The sequence below is a fragment of the Dromaius novaehollandiae genome, chromosome 1, assembly GCF_036370855.1.
Source record: "Dromaius novaehollandiae isolate bDroNov1 chromosome 1, bDroNov1.hap1, whole genome shotgun sequence".
Taxonomy (NCBI): domain Eukaryota; kingdom Metazoa; phylum Chordata; class Aves; order Casuariiformes; family Dromaiidae; genus Dromaius; species Dromaius novaehollandiae.
The window spans coordinates 116742354-116766584 of NC_088098.1; the positions used below are offsets into that span (position 1 = coordinate 116742354).

Below are 24231 nucleotides of genomic sequence, written 5' to 3' on the forward strand. Positions count from 1 at the left end.
GTGTGCTGCCCACCTCAGAGTACCGGCAGACCCAGTGTGCCTCCATGCCGCCCGCCAATACAGGGCCTGGCCTGGAGGAGCAGCCTTCACTTCTCTAGCCACGACACACCCTGTAGATTTTAGGAATACAGTTAAAAGCTCATCAAGGATCTGTTTCTCTTTTAAAGTGAGGAATTCTGCTAACTTTGATGAAACGAATGTGTGTGTGTGTTTGCCTAGGCACTTGGGGTGCTGCGGGCCAGAGGCACTGGGCAGCTCAACTACCCACATCTTGACTGGGACGCTGCTTTTCCATCCATTGCTTTGGGGAGGGGGAGGGATGAAAAAGTAGCAGAGCAAAATATATGGTTACTTCAATACGTGCTTTATTTCCTAAGTGTTTTATCAGTTCTTGCCTATTTTTCATGTTCCTGGAAATTCAGAATTTTTTTTAGCCCAGCTGTTTTCAGTAGGTCCAGAATAGGTTTCATTGTTGCTAGTTTCTCCCAGGTTGGAACACAGTTGGCATGTGTCCATGCCATTCTTAGTTTACTTTATATCCATCTCAGTTAAAATATGCTGAGGAATAACATAATTGCCCACCAGGAAGAGAGGATTGCATTTAAAGGCTGCTGTTACATGTCTGTCCCACATTAATGTTCATTTCTGCTAAATGTTTTTTATTATCAAGGCAGTCCTTGAGCCGCAGGACTCCCAGAGTGATTTACATAGGCATCAGTTATGCAATCTCTTTCTGAGGGCGCTGAAGTACAATGAAACAAAGTATTTGGTTGGAGTCCTGAGCAGATTTAAAATGCACTACTGAAATGGCTAACAGAACAAACTCATCCGAGTATTTTTGGTCTTATGAATATTACTGGGATTATATAGATCCAATTCCAGTAGATGGAAGGAAGTTGAAGGTTAATAAATGTAAGTATTGCAGAGTGGTAGATGGTGATCTACTACAGGAAAAATGAGCTGACAAAATGTTGCATACTCTCTCTGACTTACTGTTTTCTTTGTAATAGATGCCATGCTGGCTTATATGTATGTGGTTTGTATGGATGAGTGTCTGCATTCCAAACTGTCTTAACCTATGTTCTAATAGCAATTTCTAGTAATGCTGAAGCTGTTTGATTTATCTTTCGGTATTTCGAACTATAAGACTGCTGACAATAACTCTTATTTAGAGGACGGATTTTTTTTAACCATTTGCTAAGTGGAAATCTAATGACATGCGAATCAGTAGTTTGGGGGTTTTGTTATCTGCCTGCTACCATCAGAGAAGATGACGGAATGAGCAGATTTGTTCATAATACTGTAGTGTTTTCCTCTTGAAACATAAGGCTTACACTAGAACTGTTTTAAACACATTTAGAGCCTTGATAAAGGAATAAGTTTATGCTTTCAGCAGCCAGGAACAACAAATGGAAAACGTATTCTATTACTTTTCTTCCTCTGAACTTTTATTTGGCATCCATCTCTAAGTAATCCTATTGGTTTTTGTGCTACAATAAAAATAACGTATGAGAAAAGCTATGATTTGGTGCTCCTGAACTGTAAGACAACGTAATAATATACATTATTGTCAAAATACATTATGGTCATGGAAGCAGACTCTGCTGATTTTAAAGGTTTATTTTCAATGGATATGAAATAACAGCCACCAAGTTCAGCCATATTAACAAAATATGGGACTGCTAATTCTGTTGCATGCTTGGTTTTTCACAATGAGATAGTGATGTGTTTTTGTGGTTACTTAACAGGGAAAGTCAAGTCAATTTCTTTCCTATTGTAAATGCATTGGTTTGGTTTTGATAAGATAAAATGGCAATTTGTGTCATGAGAGATTAATGTAACAATATAATTGGACAGAGTGACAATGATCTAGGGAGAGCGGGCAGGCATGTCGGAGTCACTTAGGCTATAAGCAGTGCCCCTCTCCATCCCGTTTCTGCCAAGTCTCTATCTATGGTATCTGTCAAACACCTATGGGCACTACTGGTTGCCATGCAGTTTACCAAAGTGTGACCATACCTGTGACTACCCAGGTATGGTTTCAGAGACTAAAACAGCTTTCCACAGGGTCATTACAGTGATCTAGTCTGTGAGGAATACATGATACTCTGCCAGAACATTTTCATGTCTTTGAAATTAACAGTGCCAGAAACTACCTTTTTGATAGCGAAGACAGAACTGGACAGTGCGGGAAGGACCATTCATACCATCCACTCGGGGCACCTAACTTAGGTGCCTGTGCTGGGAGCTTGGTGTCCTTGACCTTGCTGTATTGTCAGCGGAAACACTTATTTCTCATTGCCTGTAGGAAAGCTCTGTCCCCACTGAAAAAGTATGTTGCCTCCAAATCTAGGAACCTACAGTAACATGCCTTAGAGAAGGTGGTGTAAATATCCACCCTCTTCCATGTGTAAGATCCTGCTCCTGGATACTGAATAGAGTGACCTCTGGTGCTGTTGGGAACAGGCAGGTTTTGAGCAGCTTTGCACCACTTCTCTAATTGTCTTAATTTTAAAGATGTCAGGACAGATAATTGCCCCCAAATTCCACCAGGAGAACCCTGAACTACGGAGTAAAGCTAGCTGCAGGCTGTTGGCTTTGCACAAGCAGCACGCAGAAATCTGACCTTTCACTTTTTTTTCCCATTAATAGCATCTTTCTGACATTTGGATTCCATGATATCTAATAGGGGTGTGTTAAAGCATTTCTCTCCACAGCCATTTATAGGATATTTCTCTCTACACAGCTGCCTTTTTGCTGAAGCTTGTAGAAATTATGTTTCTGTGAGAAGATGTGCCCTCTCTGCTAAATTTAATTGAAATTTGCTAATAGTTCAATGCAGGAAATTCCCACATGTGTGTGAGTGCATGCACACAGAGTGATCTCATAAGCCTTTTTTCCCTAAAAAAGGAGAATAAACCAACCTCTTACTGATTTTTCTGTATTTGCTCTCTCTTCTTCCCCTAGAGAAGGAGAGAAGTCTGCCTTCTTTCAGACCTTTTTATTTTCTAAAGAGGTGACTTGTGTGATCACACTTTGTGTTTATGCATCTGATCTGCTCCTCCAACAACTTTAGCTTGTTTATCTCCTAACAAAGGAGTGGGAGCCTCTAAAGTATCAAACCTCCACAAGTTCCATGCAGCAGGTGGCTAGATAGAGGAGGAAGAGCATTGCTGGCAAAGACCTTTACTGACAAAAAGGCTGCGGGGTGAGAACATCCCCTGTTAGACACCAAAGAAAACTCTTTTGGGCTCAGCAGCTTTGGGAAACAAATCTGCAGGAAACCGGGCTACTGTACTTCAGCTGCTCATCTCCCTGGCAAAGAACAACAACAAAGATGCAAGAGTAGCGTTCAGGACATATGGGGGTTTTTTCCCCTCAGCAAAGTAATGTTAAGGCAATCTATGTTCCCTAGGACTGCAATTTATGTAACATATTTCTAGGCAGCTTGTTAAAATAGAGTTCTGCTCCATGATTTATGTCTTTAAAAAAGTCCACATTGGCTATATTAAATTCTCAGCTAAAAATGTTGGGCTTGGTTTTCTGATAATCAGGGAAATGAAACTGGGTAATTTTGCTTCATATAAAAATAGACATTTTTCCATGTCAGCAGTCTAGGAGGAATGGAGGCTGCATCACCTTAGTACATTTATTCTTCCTTCTCCAAATACCAATGGGAGAACAGTGATTTCAAGTTATAAAGAAAACACCAAGGGAATTCATTCCATAGTTGGTTAGTTTGTTTGCTTGCTTTAAATACAAGACTAGTCAGGCAATGAATTTACTTTGTATATTTTCCTGTATTTACATAAAATTTATATTCTTATACTTTCAAAAGCCACTGTTACTGTCTCCTTGTGCTTGGAACTATGTAAACAAAGTATGTTCAGCAAGTCCTTGTCCTGTGTGTGCTGAAGATGAAATGTGATAATTTCCCCTTAGATAGGGGCTTAGATAGCCACAAACATTCCAAGTTTGGCAAAATGTTTGATATCTCCAGCGTTAAAACAACCGCTGAATTGAAGTTGCAGAGGGCCTCTGCAGAGTGAGTGCAAAGGGGTTTCAGCTTTTGCTTAGGTGCATTGCTGACTCGGCCCAAATAAATCATACGTCTGTCAGAACCCCTGGGATGGAATTATAGCTCCCTAATTCAATTTTGCCTGATTTTTTTGTTTAGTGTAAAACAGTGACCTGAATCTCTGCACTTTCTTTCTGTTATGTGGCCTGTCCCTGAAATGTTATAAGACTGTGTTCTTATCATGAAAATGAATCTAAATCAGGCTATAAAGTCATGGTCTTGCTTTCTATTAATAGCATTGTGCAGCTCCATCCATTTTGTATAAAAACAATAAAAAGCTAAATCGGCCCATGAACTAATAGGCTATTTAATAACACACACACACACAAAATGTGACTATAGAATTCAGCAATAGAAGACGGTTTCTTTAATAGATTGTTAAAATACATTATCCTAATTTAAAAAATTGTTAATTGTAAGACCTTAAAAATAGCCAGGAAGTTTCTGTTTATCCCTCAAGAGTTCAGACTCCTCCTGAGATCTGGAGCAGTTTTGATTAGCTTCTGTGAATTCTATGAATGATACTAAAGGTGCTTCTAAAGAAAAAACCAAAATTACTTTGGTATGGAATATATATAAATCCAGACTTTTCATTTCTGTCTGCATGGCTTTGAGCACTTCAAAACTTCGAGCTTTTCAAATTATCCTTGGATCATGAGCACCTTTTTTTCTTATGGAAGTCCCCTAATCCTTTCTTGGGGAGCTGCGACTGGGCAGTAGCCTCCAGTCCCTTTTTCCCATAATAATTCTGTGATTGGTGAGTCAGAATACCAGCTCTCACATGCTAATTTACTATCCTCTGAATTAAAGCTCAGTAAAACTTCATTTAACAGAGGAAGAATAAAATAAGCTGATGTTCCAGTAGTCATTTTGCACACTCTTATTTCTCAGTAGCCCAGCCAAAACAGCTTTCTGAAAAGACTCCCACTGGGTCAGTTCTAGTTTTAGGTTTAAAAGGAACTAGAGTAATTCCCCTTAATCTCTTTGTGGCTCTGATGACAACACATTCTGAACTTCTTCACAAAGAAATACCTAATCAAACATATTGGACGTGTTTCAAAGAACACTGATGTTTTTTGTCCTTTGAGATAGAAGATTTATTTTCTCTTAGTCAATATTTGTCTCCGGAGTCAATGACCCTTCTTTTTCACCTCAGTCAAAGTGAATATCTGGTTATGAATTCAGGGCATTTCTCAGCTTATGTCCTGCCCGACACCCAATCTTTTCAAGGCCTTAGCTGGGAAGTGCATCACCACATCGATCCCAGGAAGCAGGAGTGTTTGTGTTACCAGGGCAGGAGCAGATTCATTCCACCTAACAGCAAGCCTGTAACTGAGGCAGTAATTTCAGCGGAGCCACCATGGCTTTAATTCATGAAAGAGCAGCTCCTTTGTCTGCTCCACCTGCCTCTGACTCCTCTTAGCACTCACTCATGAGGCCATGTGGTCACCCAGATCAGGGACAGTTCATTTGTTTTTCTTTCATTAAAAAAAAAAAAAAAAAGAAAAGAAAAGAAAAGAAAAGTTTTTATCTGAATCAGGATTAGCAGCAGTACCAGTGTCTTAGGTTGGTTCAAATCAAGTGTGAACCCATTTTTCAGTGCTAGGAATCTACTTACCTACTCTTAAAAGAAACCACCTAGCCCTAATATTGTCAGCTGCATCTTGAACTATGTTATGATGGTTGCGTAAATATTGCAGCTGAACAGGGAACACTTCACAATCTCTTCTGCTGGACTGATGTGCTGCAAGGGTCATAGGCAGTTTTTCAACAAACCTTCCTGTGCAAAAGTCCAATATTTAAGCTTTTGGTAGAAAGTGCTTCAAGGCTAGAATTTCCTCCTTAAAAGCATCATCAGATCACTCTTAGAGTTCATAGGTTCTTGTACTTATTCACCTGAGAGCAGGATTTGGCTCACACACTGAGCAGTAACGTTTCAGTCTTACCTGAGTACTGTACAGCTTACCCAGAGCCTTGTGACTTTGTGAAAGGAACTGTATTACCTGCAGAAGAAATTCTGAAAACCATCCTAAATGCACTATATTACCTTTTGAATATATGCATAGTGCTGGTAACTGTCGCACTTATTAGATTTCTTTGTTCCAAACTCTCCCCCAACCCTGGCCATATACTGTTACCGTGAACTGCTATAAGTCTCTTAAAGTGGTGCTCAGATTCCTACCTCTCAAGAGTTTAATTAAATTGAATTAATAAATGATATACTTCTTAGAAATCATTATATGTACGGGTGTGTTTTATATTTCCTGTGTTACCAGTAACAGAATTATTGTGTTATGCTCACAGATACTATCGTCATAGCCTTTTGGGTTGGGCTTGCTGCATTTGTGATGTTTCTCTTCCTTATTTTGCTTTATATGTCCCGCTCTGGATCAACACCAATAAAGTAAGTACCACCAGAGATAAAGTAAGTATAGATCAGTATTTTAAAATGGCCTGCATGAAGCGTTCATTTACTGCTTCAGGTGATCCAATGATTACATACAGCATCCATAATAGCACACAGAGATGACACTTCTTATTTTTACTATTTAGTTTGAGCACCTCTCAGACCACTACTATTCATTGTTTGTATTAATCAGCTGGATAAAAATATAAATTCATAAATGATAAGATTTGCAGATCACAGAAAGGTGGGGGAAGAGCAAAGCATGAGGATTGTTGGAGCAGTCCAGACTGTTTGGTATGCTGGGTGCAAACAACATGCATTTTAATTACGGCAACTATTGAGGTTGTTTATTATGGAACTAAGAGTGTCTGACTGGCACATAGAACGGGCGAGTGCATCTTGTAAACCACTCTGAAGAAGGAAGTGGGAATTATGGTGGTAGAGTAGGTGAATATGAGCTCCCAAAGCTGTTCTGTAATCCTTGATCAAATTAAGAGGACAGTTGCTAGTGAGATTACAAAGGTAATATTATGTGTGGCATTTCTTAAACCATTCCAAAAATATTGTACTTACGTTAGGAGGCACTCCTTAAAAGAGATTTAGAAGAAATTGAGAAGAACAAGGGAAAAAAAATGAGATTTCTAAAACACATCCTACAGTAAGAGAAATAAATCAATTAGTTTCTCAAGGAGAAGTGATTCAAAAATTCTTATTATGAACTATCCGCACCTTTAGGTCTCTAATGTCCAATTCAAGAGTCTCATTATAACAATCAAAAGGTAAAGTACCATCCATATTAAGATGTAATGGCTGGAAACTGTTGCTACTCAAATTCAGATAAGATGTATCATATATTTTAAGTGAGGGTAATGAATAAATGGAATAATTTAGGGTTGTATATTAAATGGGTTATGAGGAATTCTTTGTTACTTGATGCCTAAACATCTACAACACATGTATTTTTGTTCATTCAGAAATTACTGTGATCAGTCTGTGGTCTAACATTCTGCTGCCTGTTATGCAGAAGGTCAAGCCAGCTTCTTTCTTGCCTGGAACATGTGAATTGCTCAATCCCTGACCATGTCTAAGTTCTTATAGTTTAAATTAACTCAATGAAATTACTGATTCGTAGTTGGCTGAATTTTCTTTTTTGTTGTTTTGCAAATCCTGGCAGAAGTCTGACAACACCTTCCTCCCTAAAGACAGCCCATATCTGAACTACCGTCCTCCAGCATAGTAGCCCTAGGTAAAACTACGAATACATTTAGTCAGAGAGAATATTAATCAGTTGGAAGTGTAGCTGTGAAATGGCTCGCAACACCTGCCAACCATGAATGTGTAGCATTCACAGTCTCAGTCATGTTAGGGATTGAGACAGCGTGGTCAAATCAGGCTTTCCTGTGAAGAATGCAAAGAATAACTCTAACAACTAGGCTTGCAAAAAGACATCTGAGCCTAATGGCCAGTCCTTAAGGAAGAAAGAGAATCTGAAAATTCCCACTCACCTACCAGCTAACTGGAAATGCCTAAATTAGGAAGACTTACAGGTCCACTTGTAAAGTTTTTTACACTTATCTTGCTGCCACTAAGCCACTACAAAACCAACCAGTCCTTGACACAACAGAGGAGCTCAGTGAGGATCATGGCTTTTGTAGGCTTCCTTTTGAGGCATGTGACACATCTTCTGTGGGTGTGTGTCCCCTCCGTCTTCATACTGGGAGCCTAATTCAGGGTGTAGATTTTACAACCTGGCACCATAGCAATGAGCATAGGAGTCAGCCATAGCAATATTGGGGCAGTGTGCCCTGGAACTAGCCTCAGGCCATTTCACTAGTGAGTAATGCTTGCAGGTGTTATTCTGTCACTCTCACCTTAGTACCTTAATTTGAATTTCAGTAGAGTACTATTCACCGTTAGGGAGCCAGAGCTAGGTCTGAGCTAGTGAGTAGCCCAGTAGAGCATAATAACTTCTACAGGCTCAGAGAGTCTGTACTGCATAGCGATAGAAAGCGGTCCCAGATTGACATGGTAGTGTCAAGCAGACCGTTTTTACAGCTGGGCTTGACAAAACAGTGAAACACCCTCCAGTGGCAGATAGGTGGACTACATAATCTATTCTAGTTGGTTGTTTCCGTCTGAAACCTCCATGACTGAAAAGAGAGTCTGTGTAAATATCTTGCTGTGACCCGAATGTCCTCAATCTTCTAAAAGATGATAGACCTGTGAAGAGCAAGGCAGGTGCTTTTTTTTAGAGCAGTGCAAGCAGCTGTATCAAATGCGCCTGGCCAAGAACACGGTGCCCACTGAGGTAGAGCACCCACTCATTGAATGGCAATGTACTTCTAATACAGTCTGTGATTTTGAACTTTGTCTAAGGACAGGTTTCTGTTTGCAGCTTTCTACATTCAGTTTACTTTGTTTGCTGCTAGTTTCTCTGGCAAATAACTTTTGTGCAAACAAGAATGGATTTACCCACTGCTTCTCCTAGTCTGAGCAGGATGCAGAAAAATCAGCTCAGCAAATTAGGCAGAGGTTCAAGATTAGGTCACAAACACACAGGGGCAAATGAGAATAATATGGCAGTAAAAGGGAGCACTAATAGTCTTATTTGTTGGCACCCTGAGGCCCCTGGCATGCTAACAAAAGGTAACAACAACAATAAAAAAGGCAACTTGCCCAAATAAACCACAAAGCAGGAGGCAAGCTAATAATACAAGAAACGCATGAAAACGGACATAAAATTAGAGGGTAACAGAGGCAAGTTCCCATTAATTTATTGTGTGTAAAGAACTGGAAGGAGAAGTCTATATGCATGAAAATCTCAGAATGTTTGAAAGACTTTAAAAGATTAAATTTTAGAAATTTTTCACTTTTCTATGATGTTGCTGAGAGTGGAATACTTGTCCTAAAAATATCCATATTCTTCCCCAATATTATGTCCAATCTCACACACCAAAAGAGCTGTTGTGACCAAAGCAAGTCTTGAGATGTTTTGTGAAAAGCCCAGGAATTGCTAATGGAAAGCAGCATTCAATAACATTTGTTTAGGGTTTGAAATTATTCTGCCTATCATTATTCTAGGTTTGAAACACACTGTTAGAAAGAAATTTTAGGGTTGAGGAGACTAGTAAGCCCTCAAAACTTGCTCTTTTTGATTGAGTTCCATTTATTTTTTAAAGTCCTGCTCTAATTTGACTTCTCCCACCTTGAGAAATAAAACAAGGTGGGTTGCCTGAAAGAAATTCTTCTGGTTCACTTCCACCAGCTTCCCCAGTATCATTTTTTTATATAATCCTTCCATTATTATTGGCATGAAGTTTACCTAACTTCGTTTTTGCATTTTCCTTTCTTTTTCCCTGTGATAATTCCAATACATTCACCCAACAAACATATGAACCCGTCACTGGTCAAGGCTGGAGAACTTTTACCTTCACTGTTCCTGTGCTCATCCATCTCTCTGTCAAGCTCAGCTCAGGGACACATAGGGCAGCATGTACTGTTTCAGCCTGCTCATCTGCCGAGTGAAACAAGTACTTTCAAGTCTGAGTTTCGCAAGAGTGTAGCTTCTTGTTTCCACTCCTCGGCAGTTGACTGTCAAGCATTCCCCCTCCCTATGTGTCAGCTGGCTTTATTACCAGCTGTAGGTCCCCTGAAGACTACATTTTGGCCTTGTATAACATGCAGTGATTATATCTCCTCCACCACTGTGTACACCAAGGTCCCACTACTTGGGCAAGGCCATGACATCTACCGTGGTATAGTCTGCTGTTTTTTTGGCTGTATATTCATATAGAAAAGAAGTCAGCATCAAACTCTTCTGAATGCCATATGCAGCAACTTGATCTGCATATGCCGCAGCATAATTCTTAGGCTCTGAGGCTTGCCCAGACCTGAATCCATGATCTGATTGCACCACAGTCTTCTCTGCACTGCAAAGTTATTTGGTGCCAAGCCAGATGAGAAAGTACAGGAAGGAGAGGAGGGTTGATGCTTGAAAGAAGGCTGCAGCAAGGAATCTGAGGCCCAGTCCCCTTGGTCACCATTATGATATTGCTACAGAAAGAAAGAAAAAATGTTTTGGGGAGGGAGAACAATTATTTCATACTCATTATCATGCCAAAGTAGTTGATTACCACACAGTTGTAATCAAGAGCCAATATGGAGCTACATGCTTTTGTCTTTTAAACATTTGCATCGGCTATGTTTCTCATCATCCAGGATTAGGGCTGGAGGCAGTTCCTGCTGAAAGCCAAAACTTCATGCCATGGGGGCAGGCAGTGTTCCTTGCTAGACCTCCCGAATGGAGATTTCCATGTATTGCACTGGAGGCTGTGCATTCCTGACAGCCATGTCTGAGACTGCTGTGGAGCCCTCCAAAAGCTTCGGGCAGTCACTTGCCTGCCAGACATTATATTAAAGAAAAAGAAAAAGAAAAAAGAAAAAAGTCAGCTACTCAAAGAGTTGGAAAGTCTGCATTTCTCAACCCTTCTCCACATTTCTTCCTGTCATAATAGCCTCAGAGAAGGAATCAGTCAAATGATTTCTGGGAGCATGAGCCTTTCTGACTTCAGACAGTTTTCTGGCAATAAGAAAACTGATTCAGTGGTTAGATATTTCTCTCCTTACTACCATCAAATTTTACCCAATATTTCTGGGGCATATAGTAACATGTAGCTTCAGGATAACACTTGCCAGAGCTGGAGATGTGTGAGTTGGCTTTAAAACACCTGTTGTGCAGCCAGCTATCTTCTCAGTTTGCAGGTGAGAGTTTCCTTCGTGGACAGACTGTACAATGTCCATGTGCCCTTTCAATTTTCTGCCTCTATCTAGATGAATTGCAACAGCTGCCTCATTCCTGGAACTGGGGAGCTCATTTGGATATTTGACAGCTCAGGGTTTTTGATCCCTAGGAAAACAACGAAAAAAAAATCTATAACAATATCTTAGCTCTCACATGACAGAAGATAGTATTCAGAGGGTTTTTTGTTGGTGGGTTTTTTTTGGCTTACCTTCGAGTTGTAAGATTCGTTAGTGGAGAAGATAACCACCATATGTAACAACAACAACAAAGTACCTATTCCTGTACACAAAAGCAGTTAATCTGATATTCAAAGCATGAGTTTATATTCTTCCAGATGCCAGTAAGAAGTGTCAGATCTTTTTACTTGGGCATGCTACCTTGTCTTTGGGAGAGAAAGTCCTTATTAATAGTATAGCAAGGAGACCATCATGAGAGGTACTTTCCTGAGTAAGCAGACCATGTTCTCAGGCAGCTGTTCTTGTCCTCTGCTTTCTCCAGCCCTCTCTCTCCTATCACAGCAGACTATTTCCTGGAACGAAAGGAATTTGTGTCTATAAACTCAGTGAAGATAAAGTCAGCTGTGATCTCTATCAACTGTCTCCCACTAGTGGTAATGATGTATTCTTACACTCATGTATCTTGAAATTCTTGAAGTGATAGGCTAAAAAACTTGGAAAGAACCCAGCTTCCCAGTGTGATTTAAATCTGATGCTCAGGACACTCAGAGGATCAGTGTTCGAGCTCTTCATGGCTTGTCTGCATAGATCACAGCAACATCCCTTGTGTCAGAAGAATCTGAGACAGCTAAGCCTTTACAGCTGGCTTCTCAAATGCAGTGTTCCTGGGGACCTATTCCAGTTTCTCCCCAGTATGATTTCTGAATTTAATCTCAAACAGCAGATAATAGATTTTGCTATTCTCAAGACTGATTTCAAGGGATAAAGCTGTCTTTCACACCCCCATCATTAGGAGAGCTTTTTCTTCTTATGTTGACAGAACCAGATCCTTTTCACATGAACAGCTGTCAGATCCAAAGGAGCAGAGGCTGTTAAAATGGGTAGCTATGAACTGTCAAGGCCTGTTACAAGACTTCAGTCACCATCAGAGCTCAAATTATGGTGGCTTCACAGTGTTCTCACTCCTGGCATCTGAAGGCTGACCAACTGGAACATGCTCTCTACCTTTTGGCAGGCATTATGCCATTGGGTTTAATGTGACACTTGGTAGGGTGATGTTGAGGTTGTTCAGAGATTGCTGATCTCTGGGTGAAAACTAGTAAGCTGGGGTTTGTTTAGCATCAGTCACTGTGTGAATGCACGTATGGACTCAAAGACAAGAAAAGAGGTTATATATCAGTAACCAGTGTCCTTCCATAAATCTCATCCATTGAGATTCTGCAGTTGAGAGGAAATTGAAATACCCATGCACTGAACATGAGGTAAGGACATGCCCCCTGCAACTGCTGCTCAGAGAAACATTCTCCAAGCCAGGAGTAACCAGGCAAACATACATCCAGGGTGGGCTATGCAGTCGCCTCTGCACTTTAGTCACTGGGAAATAGTCTGTCAATGTTAAGATGCTAGCCACTCTTTTCTGTTCTTGCCCTTTCTCTTCTGAAAACTAAAGCGGTAGGGCTTTTTGTTTTCAAGATGTTAAAAAGTTTTTAATGTCATAAAAAGACTTCCTATGTAATAGGCACCAGAGACACATTTACAAGCGACACACACACTTTCATTTGTGAAATGACTCTTGAGCAATGCATTCAAACAGTGTCCTATCAACAAGCATATTATCAAATCAAACATTTTCTCCTCAAAAGGTACAGAACATCCAGTCCAGGCAGTCCTGAGACAGTTAAAAACAAGTCAGGTCACTCTCAAGAGACATGAAACAAACCACAGAAAACTGATGCTCTAGAAGAAGTTTGAGAGTGCTGCCCATTGAGAGCTGCCAAAGTCCCTGCCCAGGTGCTGTGCGCCTGCAGAGGAGAACAAATTCTTTTACTTATTATCTTTGTCAGTACTTCTCATTTCTGTGCCTTGTTAAATCACAATTTCTTGGCACTGCATCTTGGATTAGTTAATAAACTTTAATAAAATTAGGGCTAAACATGTATTTGCATTAAAAAATATATAGCTTTTCATAAATGAAAAGAAGAGAGGACTAAAGTGGTGATACAAAAAAGTAATTGCTGTGGACAGATCAAATCGTGATAAATGTAGGACATTTTGGAATCACAGTATCATCTGCTCCAGACTTTAAAAGATCACATGCCTGTCTCCAGAATCAAGGAATTCAAAATATGAATTCTGCTTTTTTTATTCATTAACATCTCAAGCTTTCCTGTGCTACAAGGAAAATGAATTCTCAATCCACTGTTTTAAGGGAGAGTAGCTTATAAAAAATCTGCAGTTCTCAACTTTATTGCCAGGGTGAGGCTTTACAATGCATTTTGCTTGAATAGGTCCATCTTACCTGGCTGCCCAGACTACTGTATATAGCTGTTTGCTCTTCCTTGTATTGCTGTATCTTTACCTGTACATTTCATTCACAGTGATCTCATGCATACTTCCAGATCACTGATGAAAATACTGAACAGCATCAGGTAACTGTGGAGCTCTGCTAGAAACATCCACCATCAATGATCATTCCCCAGTTACTCTTTGAGAAGTCTTATTCACATAACGCATGTTTAATGGGTTTTTTAAGGGGCTTTGTCTATAGTTCTTCTTAAAGAAAACAGAAAGGCATTAAGTCAAATGCCTTACTGCAATTTAAATAGCTTACATATATGCAGCCACCTTTATCAGCCAAAGTGTAATCCCCCAAAAGAATGAAATCAGACTTGTTTCACCATACCTGTTGTTCTCTAAAACTCACTGTCTGCAATTATTTTTTTCTGTCCTTTGAAACTTTTGTCAGTTGTATCTTATCTTAGTTTTTCCCATGATTTTTCCTGGGACTGAGGTCAGTTTCACTGGCTTAGGGCAACTCTTTGCATGCTGGCACATCAGTGCTCTTCCGGTCTTGTAGAATTTCCCTGCTATTCCGAGGATGGTTAAAAATTAACATGAGTCGGCCAGAGGTCTCCTCAGCCAGTTTTCAGGTCTCTGGGATGCACGTTCTCCAGTCCTGCTGATTTAAAAATATTGATTGCTAGCTGATGCTATTTAGTTACTGAATGGACTGGAAGGAAAAAAATCTCCTTTTGGTAAGAGTATTTTGTCTTGCTTCTGTTAAACAGAGAGAAGAAATCTCTCTTGAATATGCCTGCATCATATCAAAGAAAACCCCGAACCCACCTGCCTCCATCCTGTGATGGGCCTGTTGCTGAGACTTTTCATAGGTTGCTACATTTGTTTAGCCACAGAAGCAAACACGGCTCTTAGTCAAAGATGCCTTCTTTCTTGTCTGTGAATCTGTGGCTCCAGAGCATTATTAAGTCTTTTCAAAAAAACGGTCATTTTCACTCCCATTTTTTGGTTACATTTTTCTTCCCAGTCAAGGAAATTTTCCTCCTCACTTTTGAAACCCCAAAGATATATATTACTAGTTGGGACTATCCCATGTTTAGCCATATTGAATGGAATCTGCCACTTCTAGGCTGGGACTCATCTGCTTTTTAAAGATGAAGTTCGGGAAACTGCTGGGAGATTGGCTCTGGGAGGAGGGGGCAGGGCGCACTTTGCTGCTCTCATATCATCACTCTGTCTACCTACCACTGACTTGTTTCTCCAGCAGAACCATACATCTGTGAGACTCTTATAATATTATTATTTACACACTGAGAATTTCCTGCTACCCTAGTCCTACCCACTCCTTTTCGGTCTGTCCCATTTTCCTGCTCAGATACCCATCCCCTCCTTTGAGGTTTGTGTTGCCTTTCTCCAACATCAAAGTCAGAGAATCTCTCCCAAACATCACACATTTTTCTTGTTCATGCCCCAAGTTTAGGTAGCTTTGTCCCTTGTAGACACACACATCACTCCTATCCCCCTTCTCTTTCCCAGGAGCATCCATGAAAGTGCCCTTCACCCTCGCTATACAGCAAGTCAAAGGAAAGCATCTACTTTCTTCTTTAAAAACCCAACTAAAGAACTGTGCTTAAGGGCTGGACTAAAGGTCCCAAACTTGAGGGCGGGAGGGGGGCAATGAGGAAGGCACCAAATATAGCCCATAGCTCAAAGTTTTGCTCTTGGTCATACCCCTTCTCCAAGTAAAAGCATGATTCTCTTGGTTGATAAAGGGGACTGAGGTCCAAAAGCACCTCTCATGCTGGATTCAATGCCTTTTGTTGTTAGGAGAACCAGCTTCTATATTTTTTTAAACGTTAATAATGTAGCTGCTTATGAAACTGCTGGAATCCATCTTCCAAACAGAGGTCCCTAATAATGGTATGTTTTTTTCCTTCCACACATTGCAGACAGGTGATTGCAAGGAACCAGGCAGAAGAAAGCAGCTCCAACGGTGAACAGCCTCACTGCGATGATCTCAGTAGCCCAGACTCAGATTTGATTGCTCCTGAAATACCTAACTCCCTTTCGGATGAAACTGGCATTCGTAGAAGTATCTCAGCCTGAGTTGAAATTGGAACAGATTAAATAAAAACAGCAGTACAGTCCTCCTGACTACAGAGAAAAGATCAATACTGTGACTACCTATTAAACACTGATGCTACAAAGCTGAATTAGTTCAGAACAGAAGAAAAATTTCTTTCAAAGGCTAAAATTGAAAAATCCTGGAGACATAAGAGGAAATCCTAACAGCCATATTTGAGCAACATTGCTGGAGTTGACTTATGAGAAGAGCAATTCAGTTCTTGATGATGATTGCAAAATTCCTCTCTTGTTTAAGTAAAGATTCAGACTCAAACTCCTCTCCCAGTTATGCAGCGTAAAGTGCATGCTGCCAGTTGAGTGGTTCTCATTCACACCCATTGGCTGAGAGCAGATTTACCTCCTCCAGCAGAAAGTGCAGAAACACCAGTTATGCCCCAAGTCCTGTAAAGGGTTCTGCTTTGCTTACCTGAGAGTCCTGTTATCCTCAGGGGTTTCTCTGCAGAATCACAGTCTTCACTGGATCTCCTTACTGTGAAAGAAAACAATACCATGTTGATCATGTTGAACAGGCAGCATAACCAATACTGTTTATACATCGTGATAGCCACCATGACATAAGTCATTTATTTCTAGCTCTGTCCTGAGGTCACCCTCTCATGGTTAACTACATCTTCATGATGTTCCGCTTACTGCCAAATAAACAATGATGTCAGTGCAACATCAACCATAAACCTTTGCTTTTAGAAGAGTTATGTCTTTCTTCCCCAACTTAAAGCTCAGCACTTCCCTCAAGGATAGAATATGCTTTTTATTCATTTTCCTATTGCAAAAACATGTTTGGTTTACTTAAAATTTATTAAAACTTTGTTTAGCTAAAACAGCCTTTACATGCTAATGGAAGCACTGATTATCTCAAGTGAATGTGTCTTAATGAATAAAGTCATTAGCTTTTCCTACTGCCAGGAAATACAGGGTTTTGCTAGTAATAATCAATCACCCTTAGCTATCACTTTGAAATGGTAGGTGGAAAAGGAACTTGATAATATTGAATATTCTTGAAATGGTATCTGCCAGTTACCTAGGCATTAGAAAGAGAGAAGTGTGTTTATAATCTTTTATATCAAGGGGAGATGCTGTCAAAAGCACAAAAGCAACATCGCGTTTCTGCACAAGTTGCCTGCTTTCAATTAGGGCTGAAAAACAGTCTCACAGAAGCTTTTGGGTGGGATGCAGAGGACCTCTTTAGCCCTGCCTCCTGGAGCAGTGCAGAAAGTGCCACTTGTACTCCCTCCACTCAGGGGCCTCCACTCTCTCCACCTCTCCTCACCCGTGGAGCACCACCAAACCCAGGCAGAGGCAGACAAAGGTCCACAAGAGGGTGAGGAACTGTTAGAGCTTCAGTAACCACAACGCTGGGACTGCAGAGTCTGCAAACTGACTACTGTTGGTGTTAGGCCTGAAAACCTATCAAGGCTTAAAGTCTGTGGAGTCAGACTGAGTCACGGACAGGTGGAGAAAATGAGGGAAGGCTGCAGGAGCAGAAGAGGCAACGTGGACAGAGAAATATCAAAGAGCCAAAATTTCCCTTTAGTCAACTCCGATGGCCACACCAGCCTTTCCCTTCCCTCAGATACGCTTACCCTTTGCTAGAGCTGAGGTAGCACCCACCAGAGACATGAATCAACATTTGTGGCAAAATCCTGACTGTGTTCTACTTAACAGCAAAACTCCACTGCTTTTGAAGGGGCGAGAATTTTTCCCTCATTGGCACCGGTTGTCCTACCGCAAGTCGAATCTCCCTGTAACCCCAGTGGAACACACAGGGTCCTGAAGAGAGCCCAAAGGAGACCTCACCGTCTTGGCCCGTTCTTCTCGAGGCCGCACCAACTGCCCTTCGGTCATTCCTGTCGCGCTTCTCTACCTTGATCTAAAAAAACCTCTCCAGCAACAAGACTGCACAGCCTCCCTGCATGGCCTACTCCAGTGTCCTCCTCTCTGGCGAATGGCAGACTCTATCACCTTGTTTCAAGAACCTCTTTTTCTACAAACGGATTCAAAGGGGATTTCTGAAACATGTTAATACTCCCATTCATAACCACTAGTGTTCTTTTATTAATTGCATTGGAACATGATTCGAAGTGCATAGCCACTGGAAAGACTTTTTATTTCCTTTAAAACTATCTGGAACTGTTCACAACAGCTTAGAAATCCAAAAAATAGATTATTATCACTATTTTTCAAAGACAAAACAGAGGAAATAACTTGCAGGCAAAACAAACCAACCATGCAGGGCACACAGTGTGAAGTATATAAACAGTAATAAATAATGCTTACAATACAAATCTATCTTATAATAGCTAACTTAGGAGGAGGGGAATGTGGGGAGACAAATGTGGGACAAGACATCTTTCTTCCTTGACACTTCCATATATACCAGTTTCAAGGCATTTCCAGTACTCTTCCCAGTGGGTACTCATTTGTCCCTCTCCTCAGACTCCTCTGTTAACATACACTACTTCTCCCTCTAGTTTGTGGGATTCATGGCCTGCTGAATTGCTGCTTCCATCAGTTGCCAAGCATGACCCAAATCAGCATGTGCAGCTGGTTCAAAGCCAAAGCTGACTTCCATAAAAACGTTACCCCCAAATGCTTCTCGCACATACACTACCTCCTTCTGCTCCATTGCTCTGCTACATAAAGTCCTTTTCCGCTAACATGTCAGACATGTCCTCACCTGAGCATCACCATGGGGCCAAGCCTTCCTGAGATCCACTGCAAACACTGAGAAGCCCCAACCCACAACTCAAAACTGCAAGTACGTTCTATGTGCCAGATACAACAGGAACTATATATACTTTTGGCTACTGATTTCACTGATGTTTTGAAAATTTTGAGAAAAGGATTTTGAAAAGGCCTCTCCCTCCACTGACTTCTGTGAGGGCAGGCTGCTGGGCCTACTGCAGAGCTCTCAGGAGCTTTAGCCATGTGGTTCTTATCATACGAATAGCATCAAAGTGAGTAATTTCTATTAAATCATAGAAACTTCTTGTTTCAAAACATAAGTCCATATATGGGGCACGTTTTGCATTTTTAAATCCTCTCTACAATTTATCATAAATATTCAAGTTTAATTTCTTAAAGAAATGGCTCTCCATCTATGTAAATTATTAAAATGCATTGATAATATGTTGGCAGTAATTCACACACACAAATCATCTACAGTTTTTAAAGATATTGGACCAATATTTCCAGAAGTACTTCATAATATTCTTTTAATTGCCGTGTTACTAGAATATATTGAAGCTCACAGAGACAGTGAGATTAAATCTTATTTTTAAAGTTTCCACGTGCAGAGCTACCTTCTCTCTACTGATAAGCACACACAAACTGATATGACAGGCTAGTAGCATTGTCAACTTATTTGCATTATTTTTTCTCAGTTTCCAAAGCCACCATAAAAAGAGGGAAAAAAACCCATATATGAACAATCCTCTCCTTCCCTGAATACTTTGATAATGGTGATGTTAGAGAGACTAATAAAACTTTAAAAGCCAGGGAGAAAATGCACACTGCTAGGCCTTTTGGAATATTTAAGGCCATCACAAAACCATCGTTTAAGTATGCAGAACACTTAGGGGGATTCACGTGCAGTTAGTCAGGGCTTCCACATGCTATTGCGAGGAGAGCTGACCAACACGCATGACTAGCCCTATTTGTAGTCACAGTCACCTAATACGGCTTTTCCATTCCAAAGCACCCTGCATCATGTTAGCTAAAGCATGTTATAAACATGGCAGTTATTGTCCTTATATTTAGCAGTGACAAAACTGCATTCAGAAATCACTATTTCTATCCACTGAAGGAAATATCAAGGTTTGAGCACATGTAATTTAGCATGCCTGCTTGCATCTGATGCCCCTATTTCCAGAAATGAATCTCAGTCGTGAATCACCCTTCCATCTCCTCAAGCTTCAACAAATGAATTCCACTCCTGCACGTACCAGAGTTACAAAAATATTTATTTTTTTAAACAAACATAGCCAAAGGGCAGCTGAAAGGGTATTACAAGGCACATAGGTACACCCCTAAAAATGTTCTGGGCTTGCAAGTTGCTGTACAGTCTCCAACAGCTGGGTTGTGGCATTTAGTTTTTATTTTTTGTTAACTTATTAAGTAGTTGAAAGGGGATTTAGTACTTCTGCTTTACGGTCTCCCTATTGTTTGAAACATTTCCATTTCTTTTATTCTCCACATTTCTTCTATTCTCTCAAGCAAATCATACTATAAACCATACTATAAACCACTGTCAGATGTGACCAGTCCCCTCCAGACAGCCAAACAATTCTTTCCGTATGTGCCACAAGTATTTTCTTTCCCAGTCAGGTGAGGCGACAAGATATCTTTCCCTTTTGCTCTGTCTCTGGCCATTGCCTTCTGTCTCTTGGCTCTCCTTTGGTTTCATTTTCCTTTTTTTTTTTTTTAAATGAAGTAAATTACATTTTTTCACTGCAAAGAAAATTTTCTGACATGTCACACTCCAGGGATTTTATACCAATATCCTACAACAATTCAGCCTCTCATGGGCTTGCAGCTTTTTCAAGATTTTTTTTATTTTTAAATCAAGTCTTTAGATTGAGGACAAGAATATTTACATGTAGAAACATTTCTTCTTATTTGAGTCTCATGTATTTTTTTTAATAAAAGAACATAAGTATCACAGGGAGTGTGCATTTCTGATTTTTTCCCCCAATATAGAATTTGTACAAAAGTACCTAGGCACAATACATATTCATGAGTCAGTTTAATAAATCCTATTTTACATTTCAAAGGTTCAAGTTCAGGCTCTGCATGTTTGCATATTTGGAATGGTATGTTAAACTGTCCTCAAGGCAGTGTTCAAGAAATATTTATCAGAGTTCACAAAGAATTTCCAACAAAAAACATGTTTAATCAATCAGCAGGAAATCATTTGTGTTTTATTCCATCTCTCGTCCTTTCAGAGTGAAGAGAACATAGGTTTTTGCTGCAAGTATGTTCCAGCACTGATGATGGTCAGGGTTTTTTTTAATTAAAAAACAGAAAAGATAGAATAAAACCATAACAGCTCTGATACAGATGCTTTTAAAAGGATTTTAATTTAAAAACAAGAACCACCACAGACCACCATCATTCCAATGTTCACAGTCTTCTATGCATACTGGTTTTGCTATCATGTACCATGAAAGAAACAGAGTTCTTCAAGAAATAGTAAATCATCATGGCTAAAACCCTGAATAATTGTTCTTTGCACTTAATACCAGATTGTGGTGAAGTACTGCAGCCTTTTTTCTCCATCTTACAATGGGGAGATGATGGATTTTAACTACATGGGGACTGAAATAGAGTCCAGAGGCAATACACTGATCAGTCTTTTTTGGTTCTTCATAAAGTTAAAAATGCCTGTAATAAAACTGATATAAATAATATTCAGTGTCCCATACTGCTCATCTCAAGAAAAGGGAAATTGTGGCTTTAATGTTCCACTGAGACATGATGAATACAAGTCTCTCCATCTGAGTTTGCACATAGTAATAAAATATTGATCTTTATGACAAAACAAGTTGGATCTGTCTGGAGGACAGTTCAAGAGGATTTCATGGCTCGCAGCAACAATGGCATAGCATATAACATTAAAGATTAAGTGTCAGCCCAGTGAATTAATGCCCCAATGTAGACAAGTAAAGGGTTTTGCAAAGAGACATAATAGTTTCTTCTCCTTGTTTATGGGTTTCCATGTCATCATCATTTAATTTATCATCTGTGCTGCTGTAGATCAATTTGACATGGGTTATTAACATATCTGGCTCCTGTGCTCCAAGCCATATGTCCCCAATGTAAACTGAAGTCAGGAATACACAAACAGCTGTGGAATAAAAATTAGAGAAGAGGAATCAGAACAGATATTCTTCCATTTCCAAACAGCTATACAAAAATAACCCATTTTACCAAATACCCATCCAGAACTGTGTTTTATACTAGTTTCCTAATTCTTTTCCTAGACAGAAGACCTGAACACTTTTTGCTCATATAAAGCCAATGATCTACCCAATACCACCACCAACAAGAAAAGTTCCATCTTCGCAGAACTTTCTAACATCTTTAAATAAAATGGTTTGAAACCGGACCAGTGGCTTTTGCCATCAAATGATAACAATGAACAGTGTGCAGATTAGAACCCACACAGACTTACTTGTTGCAGACTACTTTTCCCCTTGCAGCTGCATTTTATATATCTCACTGACCGCTTTTTAACCTTAGGCAGGCAAGTTCCTTTTAGGGAGTACGATCATTTTACTATCAGAAATTCCTATGGTGCAACCATATTCTGCTCTACAAACCCATGCATCCGTATCACCAGAGACACAGCTTTCTTTTTCTGAATTGACAATCACCAAAAGACATAGGCAAACATCCGACTGTTTTGATGAAATTAAAACGTGTAGCTACCTGCCTTCTATCATTAGCACCTCTACCTTGTAACAAGAGTGAGAAAGGAAAGATCAGTTACCTTTCTGGTTCTCATCCTCTTCTGTCATTGCTGACAGGCACAAAGTTTTCACAAGTTCATGAAAGCTGTTGTTAGTCAGGCCCTGAGCATCCATCAGGTGAAGCATGATTGAACTAAACAAACAGAGCTCTTTCAAGTATCCAGCTGTCCCATTCCTGGCCTCACAGATCTGGGTGTAAAACTTGAATATGTTGTTTCTCAATGTGGCATCCCCAAGAATCTCCTGCACTGCCTCTGGGTGTGGTAAAACGCATTTCTGTAGCCACTGCAGAGTTAACAAAACATTCTGCATATTGAGGCTATGCTCAACCATGGACTTTATGAGCCATTTAGTTACTATGTAAATGGATGCACAGGTAAGACTGACTGCTTCATCTTCAAGGTCCACAAATTTGAGGGGCTCCTCTGGATGTTTGGTAGGCAGGGCTGGGAAAACAGGCTCCCAGCGTGAAAATATGGAATTCAGATGCGCTCTGCACTTCTGCAGCTCAGATGCTTTCAGGTCTGCGTCAGCATCATCTTCTCTTTCTATCTCATTTTTTTTCCGAATGTGATGATATCCATTAAATGAGGCTTGAGATTTGTTCTTTTCTTTAATATTTTCTATAAGAAGAAAAACAGCAAAAAAAAAAAAAAAAAGAAATCAGGTATGTCAAAGCATTTTCTTTGTACAAAATTATGCACCAGAGATGGCACCACACATTGTTTTAGCTGCTAAGAGGATAAGTACTGGCCTCATTTAGCAGCCTAATAAAACCTGTGTAATTCAGAGTGAATAGGAATCAGCTACAGTGAGTTACTGGAACATGTTTCTGAACTGGAGCTCATAACCTTCAGGTGAACAATAATGCCACCAAGGCCCTGACCCAAAACTCAGTAAAGCCAAGGCAGTATTTTACAGGTCCACAAGATGCAATTTTATCTGTAAGGCTACATTATTTACATAGGTTGTGAGAAATTTTCAGACCACTACTGTTTGGGCTGGCAGAGGCATAGCACATGCCTCCCTACGGAAGGAGATACCAGCATAGCTACATTGCTTTTGAATGACACGAGCTAAACTAGCAAAGTCGGCCTTCCTTCAGCTTCAGCACAGTCGCGTTCTCGCTGAGAGTCTGGCTGCTAACATGATGTTGATCAAGAGCACATGAATTTTTCACACTGCAGGTGAATCGCTAGGTCAGCTCAACTTTGTAATGCAGAACTGCCCTCAGTTAGATGCTGCTTGTGTCATGGGAGCAGCAAAGCTCCCAAAAAGCAACAGCGCTTTATTCTACCACCACCATATCGAGCAGAGTGTTTTATAGCAATCTATTCTTGAGGAGTCACTGAGGAAATCATTAGAAGCTTCAATTATGTTGTACTCTTGCAACTTAAAAAAAAAAAAAAAAAAAAAAAATTCAACCAAACAGACTTCAGTGTATTTTTTTCCAGGAGCGGAGTGGTGGGGGAAGAGGACAACTCTTGAAAGGTAACCTTAAAATTTCAAATAGGACCAGTTTTTGTAGCTGCTTTATAAGCTGCTAAGGACTGGTACAACAGCTTTATTTTTTTTTTAAACTAGTGATACAGTAAATTATAGATGTTGCTACAGTAACTCTCTAAAAATCCTTAAAATCACATTAAGTGACTGTGGAAAACTTCAGAAAAAAATTAAAGCTTTTATAGTATATCCCTTCAATACAACGATCCTTTAACAATTAGTTTAACTGATTCAGAACAGCAAAAGAAATCTATGGAAGGTTATAATGTACACCAAGAGCAGTTGTTAGACTTGCAGGAAAGCAACATTGTTTAACACCTCCTACTACAAATCTCCTTATACATTTTATTCACAGA

At 40.0% G+C, this 24231-nt stretch overlaps 1 protein-coding gene and 1 non-coding gene across 4 annotated transcripts in view; one reads left to right on the forward strand and one right to left on the reverse strand.

Moving 5' to 3' along the window:
- The first annotated feature begins 190 nt into the window (after positions 1-190).
- Positions 191-17653, forward strand: LOC112985162 (uncharacterized). The gene is made up of 3 exons (XR_010392474.1): positions 191-912; positions 6383-6482; positions 15710-17653. It is a non-coding gene; the product is annotated as an uncharacterized LOC112985162 (transcript).
- A 2190-nt stretch (positions 17654-19843) lies between these two features.
- Positions 19844-24231, reverse strand: part of URB1 (URB1 ribosome biogenesis homolog) — a 58514-nt gene continuing 54126 nt past the window's right edge. For all 3 annotated transcript variants that reach the window (XM_026103582.2, XM_064524200.1, XM_064524189.1), the window contains 2 exons: positions 22393-22995; positions 19844-21747 (listed from right to left, as the gene is read on the reverse strand). In XM_026103582.2, the coding sequence (XP_025959367.2) occupies positions 21542-21747; positions 22393-22995 (809 nt within the window). In that variant the 3' untranslated portion in view covers positions 19844-21541. The remainder of the gene's footprint in view (positions 21748-22392; positions 22996-24231) is intronic.